This window comes from Paralichthys olivaceus, chromosome 13 (assembly GCF_024713975.1).
Source record: "Paralichthys olivaceus isolate ysfri-2021 chromosome 13, ASM2471397v2, whole genome shotgun sequence".
In the NCBI taxonomy this organism is placed as follows: Eukaryota; Metazoa; Chordata; class Actinopteri; order Pleuronectiformes; family Paralichthyidae; genus Paralichthys; species Paralichthys olivaceus.
In genome coordinates this window covers 14,207,634-14,232,821 of record NC_091105.1, presented here as the reverse complement: position 1 = coordinate 14,232,821, position 25,188 = coordinate 14,207,634, and the positions used below count along the sequence as shown (strand labels likewise).

At 39.6% G+C, this 25,188-nt stretch overlaps 1 protein-coding gene across 11 annotated transcripts in view; it reads left to right on the top strand.

The window, feature by feature from the left end:
- Positions 1-25,188, top strand: part of LOC109632156 (focal adhesion kinase 1-like) — a 61,425-nt gene that overhangs the window by 2,089 nt on the left and 34,148 nt on the right. For all 11 annotated transcript variants that reach the window (XM_069536676.1, XM_069536674.1, XM_069536681.1 and 8 more), the window contains exons 2-12: positions 7,488-7,514; positions 18,344-18,621; positions 18,716-18,882; positions 21,730-21,817; positions 22,138-22,217; positions 22,313-22,375; positions 22,463-22,517; positions 22,919-23,059; positions 23,515-23,592; positions 24,253-24,360; positions 24,970-25,087. In XM_069536676.1, coding sequence (XP_069392777.1) covers positions 18,388-18,621; positions 18,716-18,882; positions 21,730-21,817; positions 22,138-22,217; positions 22,313-22,375; positions 22,463-22,517; positions 22,919-23,059; positions 23,515-23,592; positions 24,253-24,360; positions 24,970-25,087 — 1,132 coding nt within the window. In that variant the 5' untranslated portion in view covers positions 7,488-7,514; positions 18,344-18,387. The remainder of the gene's footprint in view (positions 1-7,487; positions 7,515-18,343; positions 18,622-18,715; positions 18,883-21,729; positions 21,818-22,137; positions 22,218-22,312; positions 22,376-22,462; positions 22,518-22,918; positions 23,060-23,514; positions 23,593-24,252; positions 24,361-24,969; positions 25,088-25,188) is intronic.

Genomic DNA, 25,188 nt, shown 5'->3' with positions numbered 1-25,188 from the left:
ACCTCACAGACAGGTAGAGTGTGGAGCACAAAGAAAGACGCAGAAAGGCTTTGATATAGTTTCCCTCTGCTGTGTTTTCCTTTTCATAAACCAGGTCAACTGCTTTTGACCAACAGATTGACAATGAAGCGTGTGTTTGTACCTCTGGATGTGGCTGTTTTTGGATCTGTGCTCACGCTTTCCACAAAACGTGGCTTGAATGTGTGCGGTCCGGAGTTCATGTTATGGTGTGCCTACCTTTGATTTTTTTATTTTATGATTGTTGTCCAATTTTAAATCTCCACAAAGGAGGGACTTATAATGGGATAGAACAACCAGTGACCCTAGGTCTCAGAAAGTGCTGTCACGCTGTCTCAACAAAAGACAAAAAGTCATAATTTGACTGACTTAAGATGAGCATTGATTCATTGTGCTCTGATCATGACTCACACCTATCCTTTTCATCTTATTTTGCAATTTGACTTCCATTTACCGCACAGAGAAACGACATGAGGACTGATCTTCTAGATGCTTCTAGACACTGACAGCTAGGTCCGGTCAGACCTGCTCCACAAAGAGTTAAACATCAGATTTCTGTTCCTGTATACACAGAGCCAAACAACCACAGACCACAGAGATCAAATGTCCCTTTACTTGTCCACGAAAGCTACATGTAGATGTGCAACTAGCAGCAGAATATGTGGAGCAGATGTCTGGCTATTGATAAAGTACTGAATAGTTTTTGTCAAGAGAGTTGGTTGTCTTGTGTCTTGCCTCAATTGTGGTTATTTTATTCATTTTGTATTAAATTCCATTGACAGTTCTACCACCAACACCCATCCTGTGCCCCAGGCTATGTGTTCTGTTGTTGCACTAATAAGATACCTGATGGCTTGTGTCATATTCTTCACTCTTTCTGACATGTATCACACATGGCAAGAAAACATTGTTGGACACACTTCTGAATTTTGAAGTTGCCTTTGCAGTTAGTTTTGTTCTTAAGCTGATTCTTTCATTCATGACATTTTCCTGGAAGAAGATGTCAAATTACAAATAATAGAAAACAAACGTGATTTGATGTTGAGCAGTTTTACACCTGTTTAGTTTCCAGTCCAAATCCTGAAAAGAACTGAGGGTTTGTTGTAACAGTGGTTTTCAACGGGACAATACAGCAGTTCTGTCTGGAAAGACCAGTGAAAGTACGACTGGAAACATGTGCTCATGTCGTGTCATCATCAGTCTTCTCCTATTTGCATCCACAGCTCACAATTTTGTTTAACTTGTGCCCTGTGGTTAGCACTCACTGCCAGGCACTTTGATTGTTAAATGACTCATATCACAGATCATCAAAATAGTTTTCCTTGCCAGGTTTACACAAAGTTAGATGTTATGTGTAATTTATAGATATGGTTACACTAAGCAAGTTTATATTGTAGTTTATATAGTATATTTGACATTCCCCGAAGGCTGACATCACTTTTATTCTCGGTGATATGGAAACAAATGAATATAACAGTAATTAGAACATCTGCTTCTAGAATCCACATACATTTGCAACATCTGTTAGGGTGTGGAAAATCACATGCCAGGTTTTCTAGCTGATGTTTATCTCACTGGACTATATGGTAATAGGAAGTCAAACTGAGAATTTCAGTATTCTTTATTGTATCCTGATTAAAAGCAGATGAAGAAGTAATGATACCCTCTCGGTATTAGTAGTAGTAATAAGGGCTGGGCGATATGGCCAAACTTATAAGATAAAAATGTTCAAATCAGTCGATATCGATAATTATCACAACATTATTATTTATTTAAAGTTTAAAGGCAGACTTTACCTGAGTAAAGGATGTGGTTTTAAACTCTTTTTTACAAGCTGAGAATGACAAACGTTTGATGAACAGTAAAACATTTTATATATCGATATATATCAAACCTTTTATGAAAAATATACTACGATAATTATTGTTAAAGTTTTATCAATAATTATTTCCATTTGAAATGTATATTTATGCCACAGTTAAACACTCACAGGACTGGATTAACTCTTTTTGTTTCTGCTCTTGAGATTATTTGAATATAATGGTGCAAAATCATGTGTAATTGTGTGTTAAAGTAGGACACATATATTAATCTTATTGTATTAAGCTGTAAAATGCTATAACATGGTTGTTTGAATTTTTTCTCCTCTCAATCCATTCAGTGTATTTACATCAGACAGCAGACAAGTTTCTGTAAAGAAAAAGAGGAATTCACGTAAAAACATACAACAGAATATCAAAACCAGTGGGTATTCAACAGCAAGATCCTGTATTCTCACTTCCAGAGATGTGAAGTTGTGAAGGTCTGTGAGACCCCAGAGACATGGTGGTTTAGATCAGTGTATTTGTGAATATCTGAACATTAACTTTGTTGCAGTGCGCTGCATGCGGAGGAAGAGCCATAAAACAGCCTGTAAAAAAGGATTGTTTGTGTAAAAAAAAAGGGGGTGGGGGTATAAAAAATATCAAAACCATAAATCTGTGAATTCAGAGGAAGGCAGCAATAATGAGAGGTCATAAATCTGAGGGTGCATTACTGCAGTTCTGCCCTTTAAAAACAGTTGGATTCTTTAACAGCCAAATACCTGCTCCTCTTCAAATGAAGCGGATAAAGGTACTAATAACTGACTCATTATGACTTAAGTAATTTGGTCCACTTCACAAATAAATAGCCCCGTTTTAAACATCATCATTTGCTTGAAAGAACTCATGTTAGAATGACTTGAACATTTCCAACATCTGGATATCTTATGTTTAGTATCTAAAAATTCCTGCTAATGTTCGTTTTTATTCATTTGTTAAGAGCAATGTAAAAATATTCAGGTAGTACGTAAAATAAATAAGAAAATATCTAATCTGTAGAAAGCGATTTTTGTTATTTATTAGCGATGTTCAGATACCATTTCTCACTTGCAGATACTGATTCTTATTCCTGGCCACAATGAACTCAACACACACAATGTATTTTAACAGCTTCATGCTACTAGAAGTGATGATTGTTGTCATTGTTGTAAGGCCTGGCTCAGGTTAAATCATTTAAAGAAACAAATGTGTACAGAGTGAATGAATACTATAATACTTCCCTAATTAACTAGTTTGACCGTCACAAAGCAACACAGTATTGGAAATCACTTCCCTGCTCTAAAGACAGCACAGGACAAGTGCTGCTTTGGAGTGGCAGAGAAAATGTAATTTCTTAAAATAACTAATATACTTTAAAGATATGGCTTTGGATCGGTATATAGATTATATATAGATAGCATTTAGATTTGTGTAATTGTTGATACCCGACCCAGTATTGTCGGTAGCATTTCTAATGCTGGTATCGGAACATCTTCATATTGAATTAATCCAATGTTTTATTATTGCATGAAAATATGATAATTTAATCAAGTCTTTGCAGTAGATTATACTGTATTAAAAGAGGAGCATGTGGTTTCATTAGGAAATTAAGTGATGTCAGTGAATTAAAATGAGCTGCATGAAGGGTGTAATAAAGTATATGCTCTGTCTGCTGTTGGATATCAGTGTACTGTTTGATTGAGTGTGCACAAATAAATCAACTACAGGGTTGCCTTCCTTGCATTATATTGATGGTCAGTGAAGGTTATCAAGACGTGTAAAAACAGATAACATGGTAAAATGTATAATGATTCACATAGTGATTTGTCCTCAGATGTAAATTCTTCTGCCACACATGAAAATACAGATGTGAAAAAGGGTGTAAATAGTCCTCTGCTTTACTTTACTGCAGTAGTCCCAATACCACAGTACTGTTGTTATAGCTTCTTCTTACAATGACAGCGACCTCATTAAAGCTGTCGCTGTCACTGTGGTGACTCTATTCTGCGCTCTGATGTTGCACTCAGTGCACTCTGTATTCTGATAGATCAGTGCTGAGGAGCTGCAAAAAGGCTGTTGTTGTTTTCTTGATGAGAATGGAGTTGTGCAATGCCCTCACCATGGTGTCAGCTGTACGATAGCCTCTACGGTTTATAGCCAGAGGCAGTAGTTTTCTACTCTGTGTGAGAGAGAGAGAGAAAAGGCTGAGTGAGAGCGTGAGGTGGAAAATGTGATCGAGTAGGAGGCAGAAGTGTTTATGCAAGTGAAAATGTTTTAAGCTGTTTCTAGTGACAGATGTTTCAACGCTGTGTTAATAAGAGGCTCTCGTTTCGGGTCATTGTTTGTGGATGTGAAAGATCAAAGTTGGACTTAGAGCGAGGTCATTTCTGGTTACACTGAGGAAACGTCTCTGCCAAGAGGATTGTTTGGAACCAGAAAAGGAAGTCTTTTTAGCAAAATATGGATGAGTGGTGATGAGCATGTTGTGACACTTCTGTTGCTTGAAACATTTCAGTACTACAGTAACTGTATAAACTAGACGCAAATGTGTAGGGAAAATGTGTCAGTAAATTTCCAGGGCAGTAGTGCTATAGGTATATTTTTAACACCATGGATGATTTCAATACACGCTGGAGCCTTCTTTACCTAATGCTCTGCCAGTCCAGGCTTAATATGGCTTAGTGTGTCAATGCTTTAAATGTAATGTTAGTCACGAGTGAATATAGAGACAGAGAATAATGCCAGTGCTGGTGTTGTGTTGCTTTTTGTTAATAACATCCTCCGTGTAGCCAACATTTTGGACACAACTCTGCCAGGAACAAATTGGATTATGTGATTAGAGGAAATTATGTGGAATGGCAGAACACACAACAGTGAATCAAACCAAGTAACGTGTATGTGTGGGTTATATCTCAGTTACACATACAGTTTATTAATACACTTAAAATGATGTTCTTATTCTGGCCAAACTCAAAGACATCAGTATTGGGCTGGGCAGGCTGGCCAAAAATGATATAAAATATTAAAATATATCAAATATTCATATCAGTCAATAACGCTGATTATCACAATAAATGTCAAATTATAAGTTTAAAGACTGGTTATTTCTCCTCAGTGTGGGTTGAGGTTTTAAACTTTTCTTTATGGACAGATAATGACAAACACTTGATAAACAGCAAAACATTTTACAAATCTGAAGTAGATAAATTATGTGTTATACCCCTTCACTGCAATGAATGAGCATTATATTGATATATAGAACTTTTGATAATATTGCAATTGATGCTAAATATATTGTAATATTTATTGATATTTTTTATCATACAATTGTTTTTGTTTTCCTGGTGGTTCACTATTTTTGTTGTTTTTACAACCAAACAAACTTTGCTTTAATTTATCGGAGGACCTCCTATATTTCCCTTGTGCAATTTAGTTTATTTTGCCACTTTTCAGTGTTCACACTCAAAACCTCTTAAGAATAAAAATCTAATATGGAATTCTAATTTCCTGCATGCTGTTTGTATCAATAGCATACTTTTGGTGATGGTATATAGCACAGAATGCACAGTAGTAATAGATCATGTAAAATTGGGACACAGCTTTTATCTTTCATATATCATAAGACAAAGCCCTGGCTGCCTCCTAAATCAGTCCTGCTTCTTGGCGGTTGCTTAGTAACAGATGTCAGCGTAGCTTCAGTGTGTTGGACATTTCATCATGTTGCTCATTTTGGTGTCAATTTTATTTGATAATGTTGCGTAGAGTGAGTGAAAAGAGATAGAGGAGCAGTGAGAAGAAGTTGACTGAGGGTTTTGAAAAAGATTTGGATCAGGGCTGAATGAGCCCAGTAGGTTTAGTAACAGAATGACAGAGCATATATATAATTTGCCATGTCATGATTCTCGCCTCCCTCCAGCCGTCTGGAATGTGGCTCATATCAGATCCTCCTGATTCATTAGAGCTGCTGCACAGTCACTGGTTGGTCAGTGCTAACAAACATGTAAAGGCCTTTTCATGGTTGTGCTTCAGAGCTACGATGTAAGTATGCATGTAGCCTACGCCGTTGTGAGCATTCATAGTTAGGAGTAGGTGTGTGTGCGTGTCGCTCTGCAATTACACCGCCGAAACACTAGTGGCTGTAGAGTTTCTATGCTACTGTGTTGAGTTTCTTCCAGTTTCCAGTCTGCTTATTTACAAATTCTCTCGGGTCACTGTTTATATCAGAACAATAGTGAGTGTTATCATGATGGAGTTGAAGCTGATAGATGTTGAAGAACAAGAGCTTTTTCTTAAAGAACTGCAACGAAGTACAGAAAGACGTCGGAGGAGATGGTATGTACGACCATTAAACCGAGCAAAGCAGGAGTAGGGAAATACTGTCAGCCAGAAATGCGTTTCTACCAAACGGACCAATCACAGTTGTTATGGTTACATTTTTAGGGAGGTGCACTTCAGGGTACAGCATAGAGTTCTGCGTAGGGTACACTGGAACTCAGTGTAGATTCGACTCAGAAGCATGAATTCGGCTGAAAGCAGTGCATTTGCTCAGTGGTATAAAAAATTGACCCTTGTCTGTCAAATAAAGCCATGAAGCACTGTAATCATGTGGATTGATGAATGTTCCTTTTGGTGGAACTGTTGTAGTTATAAGTTAAGTTATAAGTAATTAGTCATTTAGTGAACATAAAAGTTAAATGATCATTGTGATAAGGGATCAATGTTATTAGTAATTTATGGCTAATCTGAGTGTTCTTGCTGCTAATGGTTGCATTTATCAGTGATTCCTTTATTCGGCCCGCTCTCTACATCAGAAACCCCAAAGAATTACCGTTGCCCCAGAGCCTAATTTTTGTCGTGAAGATTGAAGATTGAGTCCTTTTTCAGCTCCCTCCTTCTGTTTACGCCTCTACCCTCATCTGCTTATATGCCTCTTTATTGCATCTGCCAAAGAGATTATGTTTTCATTGCTTTTTGTCTGTCTGATTACGCAAAAATTCACTGAACCAATTTTATTGAAACTTGGTGGATGGGTGCGGGAAAAAAACCTCATTACCTTTAGGAGCAGATGTGATTAAGATCTGGGATTTTTTTTTTTCACTTTCTTTGACATTTATAGGACATTTTTAGACATTTTTGTGAAGTTTGTAAGGAAGAATTAATGGATCTTAATAAAAAATATCATGAAAATTCATTGATGTCTGAGTGTGAGCAATGTGTGGGGCTTGATTGAAGTTTAGGATTGTTTGGGATCTTTGTCGGGGGCGGTGCGCTACAGAGTGCAGTTCTGGCTTTATTCTTTTTCCTTTTCATCCATTCTCTTCCACCTTAACGCTCCCTTTTTGTCATATTGTGGAGGGAGAGGGAGACGCTCATGAAATTGGACTTGGATCACTATATGTGAAAATCTCATTACTCTACATCTTGGCACACTTATCTCACTTAATTTATAAAATTGGTCAGGGTTGGGTCAGAAAGAAAGACCACATTATTCAGGTGCTATTGTCACTTCCAGGCATGCTGTAGTAAAATGATTCTCACTTATACATGACTTGAATAATTTAGTGCAACATTGTGTTCTCTTCACAAATTTATTGAGTAGTAATCTTGTTTTTTTCCCTCTCTTTTCAGATATTTCCAGAATATCATACTACACTGGTGAGTACAAATCCAACCGTGTTTTTCTTTTTAGTAGAAGTGTCTTTAAACCAATCACAGTTGTCTTGTGTGGGGCTAAGCCCATGCAGGAAACAAGAGGGAAACTTGTTTGAGTGGAATATTGGATGTGAAGGCAATCACTATCATTAATTAACATAAAAAATGTAAAAGAGAAGTTCATTGTGTGGTTGCACAGTCCCAATGATTGTAGAAATTTGCCATTTTTAGAGGGTAGGTTGCAGTTTGGAGTTGGTTGTCGTTGTTGTCAACAGGCAGGAAGTGGAATGAGATGAGAACGTCATGTGAGATACACAGCCATATGCAGATGTAGGCAAAAAATGTATAACATACACAATGAGATAACAAATAGTACAACAACACAAAACCTCAAGTTTGTTTCTACAGTGTGTGTGAATTCACGCATCAGCCTTTTGTTTGTCAGAAGTTGTTGTAATGCTTTGTAACTTTCAATATGAAGAGAGATTATGTCAGCCACTGAAATTCAGATGACATCACCCATTCAATTCAATTTTTCATGGTAATTGAAAGATGTTTTATAAGACAAAAAATGATTTTGTCTTAGTCTTGACTTAAACAAGGCCAGTGTTACTGTTTTATGGTGTGGATGGAGGTAGAGCTGAATAATATCTGAGTTATATTTAAGTCATTTCATGGTCCTTAGCTCCAACCATGGAGACCCATGGCTGTTGCTAGGTAACTGCTTATCCTTTGTCTTCCAGCAGGATGTTTATTTGGAGCCAGGAGATGATCATTCCTGAGAACGACCGAAACACAATTTACATATCTTAACCATAACCCCGACCACTCTGAGGTGCCAAAGTTGAAGTCAAGTTCGAGGTTAACTGAAACTTATAATGAGATGATGCTCTCCACGTTTGGTAGAAAATAAAAGCAGCATGGTACCCAGTGTACAGAGTGGTTAAAGGGAGAATCTGGGACCTTTAACAGCCCAGGGAAAACACTCATTCTCTGTATTGCTGATGAAAATATTGAACACTTGTTCAGTTTGAATGGAGAGGATAGTGAACATAGCATTTAGCCTTTGTATCTCCATCAGTACAGAATTTGTGTCATGGTGATAAGACTTAACACACAAAAGAAGACATCTGCAATTGTGGTGGGCTAAACAATCTATAAGTGCCACTTGTGGTTTAGGAGCCAGTATGTCAGTGTGAGCTGAGGACAATATCACAATACACATTTCTTCAATTTCCATAAAGCAAAAGGCTTTCAATAGTTTTGTCTTTAAATGTTGATCATTTCAAATCGCTCATTCCCAATGCTTGCACCAGATCGTTGGTGTATTGGTGCTGAGCGCAATTTATGGCTCAAATAATTTGATTGCAGATTTTTCATAATGTTCCATTATGCATCCTAGCCATTTAATTACACATGTTTCTGTTTGAGACCATTTTCCAAAAGTCAAACAAAGAACCCTACAGCCTCATTCATTTGAGCAAGTGCTCCAACAACAACGTATCAGTTGGTCAAAGAGATGAGGTCAAGCTGGATGAATGGGTCCATAAAATACCAGAATCTGATTCGCTTCAGTTTTCAAAGGTACATACAAAGGATGTGGTGCTGCTGAATCCGATTATAAAAAGCTATTGGAAATAATTTGAGGGTTCATGGACAAATGACATATTTTGTTTCTTATCATTCCTATCCGAAGGAAAACCTGAAATTTAAATGACCTACATCAGGTCATTGTTGTCAGCGTTTGGCAGCTGGAGGCGTATAGCTGTAAAGTGTTCTCGACCATCTTGTGCTCTGGCAAATCAGACAAATTGAATGTTAGTGCTTTACTGCCAATGAAGAACTGCTGCAGAGGCAGGTGAAATGTGTGTAAATAGGAGACGAGGGAGGACAGAGGGCAGCAGAGACCTGTGGCCTGTAGAGACGGACAGAAAGAGACAGACAAGTTTACGAGTTGTAAGGGGTCAAAGGGTGGAATGTATTTTTTCAGTAGCTAAGCTCTAATCTGTGTGTGTGCGTGCGTGTGTGCATGTGTTCCTGTTTATTAAAGCTGTACTATTGATTGAACAGTGTCATCCTATATTATATTTATAAGTACTGTCCTACCAGTTTACTCTCTTTTAACTGCATCAAATCCCAATTGCAATATGTTTGTCTCTCCTCCCTCCTTCTCTGCTTTCCCTCGCCTTCTCTGCCCTACATGAACACGCACACCCCCATTCTGCCCGTTAGTGAGGGGAGCAGCTTTTTTTCGCAGCGTGGTCACAGCAGCCTATACTGCACAGCAGAGGAGAAACACTCTGCTCACATATGCGCAAACTCACTTTGAGTATCTCACACACACATTCACATATATATGTGCACAATCACGTACCTGCTTACCCACACGCACATGCATTCTTGTGTACATACACTTTCTCTCTCTGGCTTAAACACATACTCTCTCACTATACATTCTCTATGCTGCACTCATTTGACTGCTCAAGGATTGCACCAGATATACCGTGTGTGTCTGTGTGTGTGTGTGTGGCTGCAGCAGTGTGTGTGTGTGTGTTTAAGGTTGGAAATGATGTTGTGATCTAGTTGCTCTTCCGCTGCTGTAGAGGAAAGCCTGAGATGCCAGACTGAACAATGCACATATGACTGACTTCGATAAGGATTTAATGCTTATTTTTTTATGTCCAAGAGACTCTGTCTGTGACATTCTTTTCTCTTCATATTTATTCGTCATCCTGTCTGACTGAATCAGAGCTTTTTTTTTCTGTTTTCTCACTCCACCTCGCCCTTCAGGACGCTGTCGCTTTATGTCTCTCTCTGACATCAGACACCTGCTATGACCTGGTTAACTCCTACAGGCTCAGAGCATTGTGGGAACGCTTCAGAGGATGTGGGGGATCTTCTTCTCCCTTGGATTTCTCCGCTCTCTTTCTCTCTCTTCATCCCGCACTCTTTATTTCTTCCCTTTTCCCAGTCTTATTATTGTTTTCTTTTTGATTGTCTTTCTTTTTTCATTATTCTGCTCTTTCACAGCTCATCTTTTAGTCTCTCTTTGCCTCATCTTTCTCCTTTGTAGATTCTTCTTTCCCTATTTTTTCTGTCGTTTTTCCCTCCTGCGTCGGTCACTCTCATACCTCACACTCACTATGCTCCATTTCTCTACGCCCCTCTTTGCCCTACATTTTCATTTTATCTTCACTGATGCCAGTTTCTTCTTTCTGTCATCCGTCTTTCCATCTCCTTGAGACAACATAGTGGATTTACTGACCAAACTACTACTTCTGTTGGAAAATGCTGCTTTGCTGTAATTACATGGAGTCTTACTTTGCCAGCAAGGGCTGTCAGCGTTATTTTGTAACCTGCGACTTGAGATTCATGGCTTCAGGGCGGCTGCCTTCTTTGAATTCCACATCAACAATTGATTAATTGAATCAGCAGCCCCACAGAAGACCTGCATTTGATATTTAGTGGGGATTTAGTTGACTGCAGCAGAGCTTAATTGGAAGAGAATCTTCGCCCGACCACAGAAGCCTGGCTTGAATGTCTTGTTTTGTGAAGCTTACACCCTGCTGAAGTGTCCTTGGGCAACTTACTGAATCAATCTCCCAGACTGGAAGGAGCAAAGTTAGAGCTGCCTTGCAGGGATCATTAAATATCGCATTGCATAATGGTAAAGGAATTTTTTGGGATTAAAGGTCATAACTTAAACTGGGACGGATTGATGACTGAAACCTGGACCCCAAGCCACTTCCACAAGTAATATTATGTTTCAGCAAGACGTAGAAGAGGAAGTCACACTCCTGTGACTTGGATTCCTGCATCAGTTACTGTACTTTTTTTCTGAATGCAGTTTTCAGTATGGATCATTTCTGCATGCTGGACCATTGTAAGAGGCAGAGTCAGACCTTTATCTCAGTGTTGTTTAAAACATTTTAAGCATCTCTATCAGCTGGATTTGGACCTGGATGATCAATGTCTGCATCTATCGCTGAGTGACGCAGAAGTGGAGTGGATGCTAGAGAGTTGTCAGTTATGGACTTTTGTTTTCTCAACCTCTTGTGGGTTTACATGCTGTGTCACCACATTTTATAGTACAAAGAATATTTGACATCCTCCGTTTCCTCTTACTGGTCTCTCTGCTTTACTGGAATTATAACCCTGCAGTAAACTGGCTCTGATTGAATTTCTTTTCTATTGCATTTCCTGTGGCTGTTTCGTGGCTAAAAGTCACACAACCACCCCTGTAACTGTGCTGTGACAGCCCTGGTACCAGCACAGCAAGTCTCACTTTCAACCTTTTTAGGAAATATTTTTGGATATCTCAATCACCAGTTTATTTGGATTGAAAAACTTAGGAATTTTCCTTAGTTGCAAACAAGCCACATCAGCAGCAAGTCTTGCATTCTATGCTGTATTCGGGGCTCTGGCCCTTTGTCTGGACCTTTGTCTGGACCTTTTTTCTGGACCCTGTGGCCGGACCTGGAACTGTCCTCTCACAGATCAAATGGAAAACAGCGGCTGTATCCCTCTCTGCTGGAGCAAGGGGGCTTGCATCTACGCACAGCACCCCCTACCAAGTATGTATTTATAAGAATATATATACTGCACATACCGCAAACTAAATGTACACCTCAGTACTGGTGTGACAGTTTCATTGATCTAATTTGTATAGTTATCACTTTAGGTTTTGGGAGACCTTTTGTTCATAAGTTATAATTCATATTCATATAATTAGTGAGAGTATAAAACAGTCAAAGTAAGGTGCTGCATATTCAAGCTTTGTTTTAAGTTTTCCTAGCAGCTCTATGTTCAGTGCATCTACAGCATGACGGGTTGCTGAAACTGCCCAGTGTGTGCGTAATTTGGTGCATCAAGCACTGCAGGATATTAGTAAGATTATTTCTCCAGTGGCAGCAACATATCACCTCATGTTTGTTGTGTGAGCTCATAGGGAAGCAGATGTTAACAGAATGTAGAGTGGCGTAGAGCGACAATTTGCTCTAATGTCAATAAACAAAAGCTGAAGGCTTTGGATGAGAAAATGGTCGGAGGGATGCGGGCAACGTGAGGTATCTATCTGTCAACAGTAGCACGCTAGCTGACGTTGTAGCGCCATTGCCTCATAATGTTAACCGTTGCTTGACAGCACCATCAGCTGTTCCGTTCTCTCATTAGCTGTTATGATTCTGCTCGTAGTTAACGGTGAGTAACTAAGACCTTGGTCCAAAAGTGTCAAGAAAATCGGTTTTGTAGTTTTTGTGTAATCCTGTTGACAAACAGACAAATGGCAATGAAAACATAACCTTGTTGGAAGTTATGACAATGAAACTTTATATATTTATATCCTTTTTCTTTTGGTTTCAGCCTCGGCTGAACCACAGTGGAGAATCCTTCTCTGTGTACCAAGGTTACAGTTATACTGAGCTGTGCGTAGGGTGGTGAATATAAGTGGTGGGAGGTGGTGGCTATATTCACTCGCCCTTGAAGCCTTGATGTCATTGGAACAACGTGGAACACACACACACACACACACACACACACACACACACACACACACAGACTCTTATTGCAGCTTCCTTGGTTTGTCCAGCACACTGTAGAAAGTGGAAGTGATATTAAGACCAACACTGTACAGTCACATGGTGTATCACGTATGAGGATATACAACCAATGGCAAGCTTTATTCAGTCGCCTCAGTGAAAGAGAGAGGGGGAGGTTAAAGGGAAATTGTATGAGGATGAGAGAAAGATGAGAGGGAGGAAGGAAGAGAGGTGGTTCAATAGGATAGGGGGATGAAATGGAGATGTGAAGGCAGGAACTAAAAGGTCTGCATGTATGTGTGATGAATGGTAGGATGAGATTAAGAGAGGTGTGGAGGAAACGAGTTGCAGATGAAGAGAGAGAGGGATGCAGAAAGAGGGGAGATCCAGAAGAATTGGGATGTGGGGAGTGAAACAGGGGAGAAGATGCACACTTTGGAAAGCAAGACATGAAAGAGGGGATAAATGTAAGGAACGAGAAAAGGGGGCGGTAAAAAAAGCAGAAGGATCCCAGGCTCCCCCTAGGATTGTGCTAACCACAGTAACCCAGATACCAGCTAGGCGAGGAGATAAACCATCCTTCTGCTGCTGCTACGGGACACAGCTCAACTCCAGCCTTCTGTGGTTTAACAGGCTGAGTGTCAGTCAGTGGAGCCCCACTGAGAGAGAGGGGGTGGTGGTGGGCCTGGCAGCCGCCTGCACCCCTCCTGGCTGCCTCCATGGCCTAGTTGATTTGATTCCTCTCTTGTGAGGCTGTGAGAGCATGCATGTGGGGATTTAGTGCAGTTATGCTGAGTAGAAAGTAGTGCACTAAGAAATTGTTTCATTTGTCCTGTATTTTGGGCTTAAACTATATTTAAGACTTACATTATTGTACCTTAAGATTCATATGGTTTACTGCCCTGAATCAATTTAGCTAGGTACTTGGTTGGGACAGCATCAGTAATATAATGCTTTTATACGGTCTTTATAGAAGTTTTTTTAGATATGGACTCAGGAAAATGTACAGACCCAGTTTAAGTTTGCCTTTCACATATGAAGATCACAGCTGTAGACTGTCTGGATCACAACAGTAAACATTTCCGAACACACATGCGTGGAGTGGTGCCTGGGCAGAGCATGCAGGAAGCAGGACATAACATACATTTTGCTGTGTTTTGACTCCAGTACTGGCCCTTAGCCCCACACTCGAATCTTGCTGGCTTTTCAAGTGACATGTTGGTCAGTGTCTTTTTCATCTTCAAATATTTGTATTATTCCATTTTAATTTTCAGTTGTGAGTTTGAAACGTCGTCAACACGCCGACTTGCTCTGGAGCAGCTGCTTCTTACATTTGAAGCATCACATCCAGCCCCTCCAGAGAATTTCTGGAAAATGTCTGTTGAAAGTCATTTGTCTTGATGGCATTATGTACTTAACTAGCAAAACCCTTTCAAAACTATTTCATATATTTTGCTAAGAATCAGTGAATGTTGGATAACATTTTATCACCTACATTGACATTACATTAACTCCATCACACACTCATAGCTTAATTTGCAGGTCATATTAACAAAAGCTCTATCGATAAAGGCTCCTTAGAAACAGTTACTACACTTACTACATTTCCTACATATGATGAAGTACAGCACAGCAGTAAGTAGCTGTATGCACAACATGTAGGAATTTCCACCTTTCTAATAGGATTTCATAAAGCTGTATGTAGTATTTAGGTTAAGGTTATGTGTTTTTTTGCGCCACTATTGCGTTTTGTGTCGGTGTGTGCCGTGGTGTGAACAATATTTGAGTGCTTAATATCTAATCTGATAACCGAGTGAGTGAGCAGCAGCAGAGGGCTGACTGTGGTTTGTGACTATGTTCCTCCTGTGGTGAAACTGCTTCTATTTAAAAATGAGTTGCAGTCAAAATAATGTCCCCAATACATTTTTTAAAGTTGCCCCCCTGAGAGGAGGCATGAAAGCCAGAGCTGGTGCTGTTAAAAAAACTGTGGACAGAGTTTTCCACATAACTTGTCAAGATAAATTTATCATCAATAATAAATGTTGTACAGCAATTTGATTTACTATGCTATTTGGTATAAAGAAAAATATGCTTGTCCACTGAACACAAAACCTGACATTTGTCTCTCACACAGTAGGAATTCATACAGGTGCACAGTGATAACAGACCATTGTTAGTGTTTGATTCTCAGATCAGATGACAATTGTCAGTTATGCGAAACTTTAATGGTTGTTATTGGCAAACTTTACTCAATAAAAATGATGAGCTTCTGCACCATATTGTATTGACATGTTAGATTATTCAGAAAATTGATCTTTGCATGTTATGTCTTTGCGTAGTCATAAAAATCATCCAAAAATCACATTGGTTCACTAAGGTTGTTAAAAACGTAAATAAAAGCTGTCAGTAACTGTAAATCATCTGTTCTACAAAACCCTACTGGTATGTTTATTATGACCAAATAGCCTTGTAATGCTCTAAACTGCACCTTTGATATCTGTAGTTGTTCTTATAGAAATTATATAGTGGACTTGTTAATGTACTTACAGCACCAGCACACTCTGTTACAGGGATTATTACACGCCATCTACTAATCCAGTAGTATCACAGCCAAAGTACTGTGGTATCATTTAATTGGATGATGTTAGTAATTCTGTTTGAGTGATATTTTTGATTTAAACTACATCTGCATTCATCTATTGTAATAAAGCCTTGAGTGAGGGTCTGTTGGGTCTGTGGGCATTATAAACTGACCTCAATTCATCCATTCTCCTGTATGAGATCTTTTTTTACACAAAATATAATCCTTTGTAAGATCAAGAATTAATTATTATCATTATTATCATATCATTATCATATTATTGTTAGCGGAAAGAAATGTTTAAAACATGTCCAATAACCATTATAACAATATTCAAAGTAAACACATCTCAAATGGGGGTAATAAGAGGTGATTGATTCATAGAACAATTAAAACAATAAGGTTAATAACACAAAGACGAGTGTGATAACATGAATGAATCACAACAATGAAGACTAAAAAAGTAAACTAGCGAAGTGACTCTCCACACATCTGTGAATGTAATAATGTGTATCGCACACAACCACAGTATTATACACACACACAAAAACACACACACACTATTGATACAGCCAGTTCTTAAGAGAATGCTGAGTCAATTTTTAAGTTGCATAATGTCATCCCCTACACTTCCGTTGTGCTTGCCGTCTTTAAAAAGTCAAATGTAAGTCAAGCTGTTAAAAGTGCTGAGCAAACTTTCCCTGGATCAGTTTCTGAACTTCGGTTTCTCTGTTTCTTCCTTTTTTCTCAGCATGAAGCCTTCTGGCTGTGACCTCAACACAATACAGAAAAATGCTGATGTGATTTTTTTTTTTTGCTTGCTACTGAACAGATTTGAAACAACCAGTAAAACACAGAGTTTTGAAAAATTGACAGTTAAAAACTTTCGACATGAAATTTTGTGGTAGATAACATCCACAATTCAGAAATGAGCCATGATATTATTCTTCTCAGACTTGTTTCATCACCGTGGCAGCCAGAATTCACAGTAACCTGTGAGTCACTGGAGTGATGATGACGACTCAACAAGGCCTGCTGGGATATCCACAAAGTCACAATATGACATGGGAAAGACAGGAAGCTGCAGAGAGCGAGTCTCAACAGACCTGTGAGGATGAACCCGCAGTAGACAGAAGGTGTTACATAAACAACTTACAGAGGGGGTCAATGAGTTAAAAGGAAGCAGAGACAAAATTGAAGAATTTCTTCAGAATGGTTTGTGCCTTCCTCTGCCAAGGAGGTTATGTTTTAAATCCTGTCCATTTGTTGGTTTGTTTGTTTGTAAGCAAGATTACGCAAAAAATACTGGATGGATCACCACATAACCCAGAGTTAAAGGATGCATTATGGGTCAGTAAAGAACCCATTCAATTTGAGTGTAGATCTGGATCATGGGGCTGATCCAGGATCTTTTTTCAATTTCTTTACCATTGTGAAATATTTTCTTCAGAGAACAATTCAAAGATCTTGTCTTCAATTTGTTGCAGATCCAAATAAATATCTGGCTCTGGTGATTTTAAATGTATTATCATAAGGGGATTGTTGGGCCTTCATGGTAGTATGCTCTCCACCGAGCGCCATTCTAGTTCTGGTTTGAATTTATTTAGCACTGCAGTACTTTAGATATTTTCAGTGAGACTTCTTGTGGTTTTGTAGGCTCATTTTGTCCATATAAATTATTATTTAGACTTCCACCTAATAGTAGTATCAAGTAACTGACATACAGTAGAAAGCCTTTGGAACTTGGGCATATACTGACCGACTTGATTATACTGTTTATTAATCAGTGTCACTGTCAAAATTGTCCCTTTCTCTTGGTACCTTAACCTTAAAAAAATATTTTGGTTGTGGGAAACAGATCTCTGTAACCAGTGTTGGCAGATGCCAGAGCCGATCCCAGTCAACTGTACTGTGTCCAGAGCAATTAAGTAATCCTCCTAAAGCAGACTGTAGTATGTCTAGCCATATTATTTTTTGAACCACCAGATTACAAAGTGTAGCTGAGTAGCCACGCAGGCAGGGCAGAGTAAATGTACTTCAAAAAGACTTCAAATATGGCTTTTACCTGTTGGCTAGTTCCACTCTACAGTGCAGGGAGGACTGCATTTTTAGACCACTGAGTGACTGGAGCCTGACTTGGCCGTACAGCGCTGACTTTCTGGGTGATCAAGCAATCCGCCTTCCAATCTGACCTGAGTGTGTCCCACTTCTCAAGGATTTATTTATTTATCGAAACTCACCTGATTTATGTTGAACTGTGAGTCTAATAGGTACTTCTGAAAAGACCTTGCGTCCGTATTTTGCAGGGTTATATTGATTCTTTCGCTGACTGTCTGGTGAACCCCTCCTCATCACACAGGCTCACCCACATGCTTATTAAGATGCAGTTTAATGCCAGTGTGCTTGTTTTCCTGCTCACTTACGACAGCCGTTTGTTGAGTTGTATCCTAGTTTCATCGTCTCTTCCCCACCTGGATTTGTTTTGCATGAGTTCTCTTTTATGTCTTCCTGATTATTAATGCACCCTTGTTTTGTGTCATGACAAATGTGTCAAGTGTAGCTTGAATGACAGGCTGCCGGTGACTGCATTGATGTTTGAGTGAGTGTTTAATTGTCTCTGCTATCAGTTATCAGCTCCGTTCACATACTACTAGTCAACTATGAAGTCGTGTTTTTTTTTTTATACCTCATATGTATTTGTTTCTCTTTTTCAGAGTATGACAGCCAGTTAGCCCCAGCAGGAGCATTTGAGTCAGGAATGGCGTCGTCTTCCTACTTGGAGCCCAACCTCAATCACTCTGCAGCGGGTGGTTGTGGTGTGAAATCCCGGTCCGGGATGCCTGGCGTTGGTACCAGCAGCTCTGCCGGCGGCCTCGAGCGCCCCCCTGGCTCCATGGACCGGGTGCTCAAGATCTTCCATTACTTTGAAACAAATAGTGAACCAAGTACTTGGGCTAGTAATATCAGGCATGGAGATGCCACAGATGTCAGGGTAAGACATACAAATATTTATTTTCTTTCCATCCCTACATTGTCATTATTTTCTCTACCCTCAATTTCTCCTTTATTATTCGCTGTTTTAACAGGGTGTTATCCAGAAGATAGCAGAGATCCACAAATTACGCTGTGTGTCCTCTCTGGGCCTCCGTCTCACCCATCTGCACTCTGATGCTCTCCATTGGTTACACCCAGATTTGGGCGTGTCTCACATCCGGGAGAAATATGAGAAGCAGCACCCCCAGGAGGAGTGGAGGTAGAACTACAATAAGATTCAATGTTTCTGATTCATACTTCTGTGTCACAGCTACAGTGTAGGTACGCATGTAGCCTACACACAGGGCTGAGCATTCATAGTTGTGCTTAGGTTTGTGTGAGTCCAGCTGCAATAACACTGCAGAAAAGGCAGTGGCGGTTTCTAGTTTTGTTGAGTGTCTTCTGGTCCGCCTATTTACAACTTCTCTGGCGTCTTTGTTTACTTCAATGGCGATTGTTACTAAGCGGAATGTGTTGGAGTTGAAGCTGATAGATGTTGAAGAGTAATTACTTTTTCTAAAAGAACTGCAACAAAGAAAAGAAAGACATCGTCCATGTTTGTTCCTTCAGCTTAATTAAAAAATGGTGGCGAGTCTTCCGGAGATTCGATGCATAGTTAAACTTTCGGGGAGGTTCACGTCAGGGCTCTGTGTAGGGTACACGTCTAAGCGTAGGCTGCGGCGTAGCTTCGAAGCAGAAGCATGAATTGGGCTTTGCGCTGTTTGCTCCCTCTCCCCATTTCTTCCCTTGTCTCAGTAGGAGTGTCAGGGTGTAATGTGTTTGTGTGCTCAGTTGATGAGCAGGTCTGGATGTTCAAGTCCCTAAAAGACCATCAGTACACACTCATGCTTGATGATGCCTCTGTATGTGTCTGGAGCTCAGGTATCTGTGGGTCGATACCTCAGGGTAATCAGAAGGGCACTCACCTTCTTTAATGTTATGCTCGTACCAAAGATCAGGAGTAGTGTGTTTGATTCTTCTCAGAGGACAAGAGGCAGATCATTAAGATAAGAATAGAAGCTACACTGCTTCAAGCTACAAACCTGCCAACCAACCATGTTATTAATGCCTTTACAAGGTTACAGCTACATAATATGTGGTCCCAATGAAACCATTTTATAGACCCTAAGACCTGAAACACACAGTATATAGGCACCAATAAATACAAGTATTTAATATTGATTTCCTCCTTTTACCAAGGCCCTTGTTCTGATTTTCTTCAGATTCAAGTATGTATTTAATGTGTTTCCTCATTCATCCATATCAAATATCTAAATTTGAATATAGATTACATAATAGCCAAAAGGAAAAAAAGGGATTAAAGCATTTATCTAAAGTCAGCTGGTCAAGGTGACTTTATTACATAAGTGCCTGACCTGCATGCAATGAGTTGTTTATGTTGATACTGTTGTGGCCTATTGTAATTCGTCATGCCTTTATCTACACATTTAATTTGCTGTTCTATAATAAAGAACATCCATTGGTTCTCTGTGCTGCTCGTGGTTTGAAAGCAGCTCTGTCCATTTTCTGTTCCTACAGCCACACTGCACTGGCGCTCCACCGCACTACTCTGATATTGTTAACAGCTTTCTTACAATTCAGTCCATTGTCCTGCAGTCAATGTGTGACACCCAAAGTCATTAAAATTGAAATGTATTCACAATGAACCTGTTGTTCACACCACTGACATGCAGCGGAGCAGCACTGCCAGAGTTTGCAGCTCTGCCTCGGAGGGCGACGGAGCTGCAAGCCCACAGGAGCTTCTGCTGTTGCCAAGCTATTGTTAGAACAGCAGCAGTAGCCCAGGGGATGGACTGACTCTATCTCACTCCTCTCTCACTCCCTTGCATGCTCTCTCTCTCTTATTCTGTCTCATGTGCCCACAGACACTCTTTTTCACTTTGATCCTTCTCTCCATCCTTCTCTTCCCTATCTGGCATCTCCCATCCAGTTCTCTTATTCTCTGAAACGTTTTCTCTCTTCTTGCACCGCTTTTTTGGTTCATTCATTATAGAACAGGGATGTTTTATTCATTTTGTCCTCAACCTTGATTTCTTTTGTTATCTAACTGCAGGCCTGTAGCATCACAGCAGCTTGGAGCTCACTACTCCCCTGACCCATTTCTCTCAACTCAAGTCACTGCAATATGTCAGTCATAAAATAATATGCGACTATAAACAGTGATGACACATCTGGATGCGTCCGTGACACGGCTAACTGGCAAGTGTAACAGTGGGAATTTCGTTTTGCTATATGGTATCATATTCGGTTAGTTCACTGTCAGCAAAATATGAAACCACGTCTCACTGTGCCACCAGACACTGACATGGTGATTAGAGAGGGACTCTTTAAACTTTAAACCCGGGTTTCAAACGCTTTTGTTGGCAGTCGGCCATCATGCCTAAGTTACTCTGACACAGAACTACCAGATCCAGGGATGCTCATCGGTCACTTAACTTTAGCTTTTTATTTTTTGAAGGAGTGGCAGAACACATTTATGCTTAATAGGAAAACAGCAGTGTCATTGCACACAAAAACAACTTCCCTGTGACAATATATGTGTAATCTCACAAATCAGGCACAAATGTTAGAGCTATACTGTAAGTGAGTTAATTTTACATTTTCAGAAAGGTTTATACAACATATTGGAGAGTGTTTTAAAATTTAAAAACAATATATTAATCAGTAAAATACACCTTTAGAAATAATAATCCCAAAAATCCCAGAGATCTGTTTTTGTAATTTGAGTTTGTCGTGCCTTTTATCTCTTCTTTACTTCCCACTGGACCAGAGTCAGGGCTTTAATATGCGTAGAGGTTTGTGTATGCGTCAGCTGCATAGATGAGTAAGCACGATCCTTCTGTCTTTATGCGTCAGACACGCAGTGAATCTGGATGCTGCAGGTTATTTCATTGTGTGTGTGTGTGTGTGTGTGTGTGTGTGTGTGTGTGTGTGTGTGTGTGTGTGTGTGTGTGTGTGTGTGTGTGTGTGTGTGTGTGTGTGTGTGTGTGTGTGTGTGTGTGTGTGTTACACTGATATTTATCCAGATCGTCTCTGTCATTCTCAGGTATGAGTTGCGAATACGGTACCTTCCTAAAGGTTACCTCAGCCATTTCTGTGAAGACAAACCCTCTCTCAACTACCTCTATCACCAGGTGAGACACCACAGTGGGATAACAGAAAAATAAGTGTCGTCCTTGTGAAATAGAAAAGTTAAACTTGGTTTAAATGAGGTGTATAATTTTCTTGAACCTGCCTCATCTTCTCTGTCACCTCCTCCATCAGGCTTATGTCCTTCAAGATGCATCTTTAAGCAGATGGATAGAAATAATCCAAACTGATACAATTTACTCTGCTCTTACATGACACCACTGTAGAAGACTACGTGTATTGCATTGAATGCATTTAATTTTTTCGTCTATTTAATCTGTTCGACAATGTTGTTTGTCTGGGCTGCTTCACTGTGTTTCTCCAGGTAAAGAGTGATTATATGCAGCATATAGCTGACCGGGTGGATCAAGATGTTGCTTTGAAACTGGGATGTTTGGAAATTAGGTAAGATACACATATTAGTTCGAAAGAAAATTTAAATTCTTTGCATTTAATTTGTTTGATAAAAGTGTATTTCCTTCTCTCTGTAAATCATACAGGAGGTTCTTTAGAGAGATGCCAGGTAACGCCTTGGATAAGAAATCAAACTATGAACTACTAGAGTAAGATATTTTATTATGTTACTTCTAATTTCTGAAGTTAAACTTCAACTACTCGAAGATAAATTGCGATTCTGTTTGTCTTTTTAGGAAAGATGTTGGTTTGAGAAGGTTCTTCCCCAAAAGCCTGCTGGACTCTCTCAAGGTGAGGTTAAACCACTCATGAAAACAAAACAGAATCAGAAGGTTTCATCAGTCTATGTGGCCAGAGTCTCCCATTGAAGTTCCATCGCCTGAAGTGACTGAGGCAGAAATGTCTTTGGGAATCCTTGTTCTGCTCCGTCAGCTGGATGCGCTAATGGCTATTTGACTGAGCGACCAGCCGCCTGGCAGGGAGACCAGCTTGATGAGTGACTGGATGTCTGGCTGAATGTCTGATTATCTGATTGTCTTGCATTAAGTTAAAGCTCCTGTTGTCACTCGCACTGTGCCTTGTCACTTGTCTGTTGTGAATTTTCTTGGCTCTGAACCAACTTTCTCCCAGAAAGACTGAACCCTTGGGAATGTTTTTTTCTTCCGTCTCTCCCTCTTTCCTCTCTCTGTTAGGCGAAGACTCTTCGTAAGCAGATCCAGCAGACCTTCAAGCAATTCGCAAACTTCAACGATGAGCAGAGCATCCACAAGTTCTTTGAGATACTCTCGCCTATCTACCGCTTCGACAAGGAGTGCTTCAAATGTGCTTTAGGGGTAGGACGACATTTAATGCATAGACATGATGTTGCATGTGGAGATGAACAGAAAACAGTTAATTCAGGCGTTGTCAGTAAAATGTATTCATAGTCATGGGCGTGGGTTGGAGCCTGTTTAGCATGCACAGGGTAGGAAACATGCAGAGTGAGGTTTCAATCTTTCATTTAAATGGCTTGAAGAACCGTACAAGAGAGGTTAGCAATTGTAGTTTTTGAATTTATTTCTCTACAGCAGTGTATTATCACTGTCATTTACAGAATGCAAATAATCTTCTGTCCTAAATGGATTTGAATTTCAGAAGTAATATTGAAAATAGATGAGTATGTTTAAATTGCTTTATGGTATCTGTATCACAGTCAATATTGTGTATAGTTTCTAAAGCAGATGATATGATTGAATATGATTTTTATTGTAAATCTATTTTAATGCTGTATTTTTCTCTCTCCCTCCAGTCTAGTTGGGTAATATCAGTAGAGTTAGCTATCGGACCAGAGGAAGGAATCAGCTACCTCACAGATAAGGGCTCAACGGTGAATACGTACACACACACACACACACACACACACACACACACACACACTTTCATTCCACAAAAGCTTGCTCTCAGCAGCACTGTATACAACATGCTTTTTAATAAAGATCATTCACAGGACATGGTGTTAATCACCTATACTGCCCTCTACTGGTTGATCTAGCCTCTTTGATAGACAGTTGTCTAAGCTGAAATGTGTTGAAATGCTGACGGCCTGGTAGGTTTTGTAACACAATAGATTGTATGAGCTACAAGACAGATGTGTGATCAGCAGATGACATTATTATGTAAAGTGCACAGCTGCATGAAGGAGGTTCTCAGTGCAGTGACAACTGAAAATACAGGAAACAGCTGCATGTGCAGCCATTACTTCAGTGTACAGATTTAGTTATTAAATTCTGCAATAATGACACAGACCGTCTGTCAAAATGTCAGTGGTTAATTAAATGAATTAATCTTTGCATGAAAAATGAACGAGAGCTTTTCCTGTACAGTCCTTCTGAACACATTAAAATTCACTCTTGATCACATTATTCTTTTAGTGCACAGTGTTAAATGATTCACTTCTGTATTCAGCATTGTTTTAATGTAAAAATAGAACATACATACCTTACACATGATTTTAAACATTTCATTGTATCCGTCTTTCTCCCTGCAGCCCACACACTTAGCTAACTTCACCCAGGTTCAGTCAATCCAGTACTCTTCTTTGGAAGAGAAGGACAGGAAAGGCATGCTACAGCTCAACGTAGCGGGAGCTCCAGAGGTAAAAACCCACACAATACACACACACACCCTGCAAACCATTGTCAGCTGGACTTTGGATATTAGATTTGGAGTAATAGTTCATGTTGAATGTAACTTAGATCATAAAGGATAAAGAACTGTTGATTGAATTTTGTGAACTTGAAGCATTTGAATCAGTAACACAGTTCCTAAATTTCAAAATGAAAATAAGGCACAGCTATGTGTTTTTGTTGAGCCTGATATCAGGCCCATCAGATTTCTAGCACTTTCTGCTCTTATCAAATAATTATTTTTCCACATGTAACAAATCCGATATAGTTTATTTTTGGAAGTACCACATTAACTTAAGTTTAAAGACATGTAACAACGTTAATGGATGAGGACGGGTTTTGCAATCTGCACTTGAGTGTCAGGCTGAGTTTATCTTTTGAGAATGGGTGTGTGTTCACAGGAGGCTTGTACAAGAAAAAGCATGTGTGTAGGTTGTGCAAGTGTAAATGTGTATACGTGTGTGCACTGCTAGAAGACATTATCAATAATAAAGCTCCCATTATGTCTCTGTGAAGCAATGCTCTGCCCCACTCACACTAATCCTTCTCTCTCTCTCTCTGTGTGTGTGTGTGTGTAGCCTCTCACAGTCACGACGGCATTGCTGACAACAGCAGAAAACATGGCTGACTTGATTGACGGATACTGTCGGCTTGTCTCCTCAGCAACTCACTCCTTCATCGTCAGAGTCCACAAAGGTAGGATCCACTAATTGCATTTCTTCGATGATTGCTACTAATCCGAAGTAAATTGATTTTATAGGGTCTTTTGCAGTATTTTAGTCGGACAGTTGTGTGGC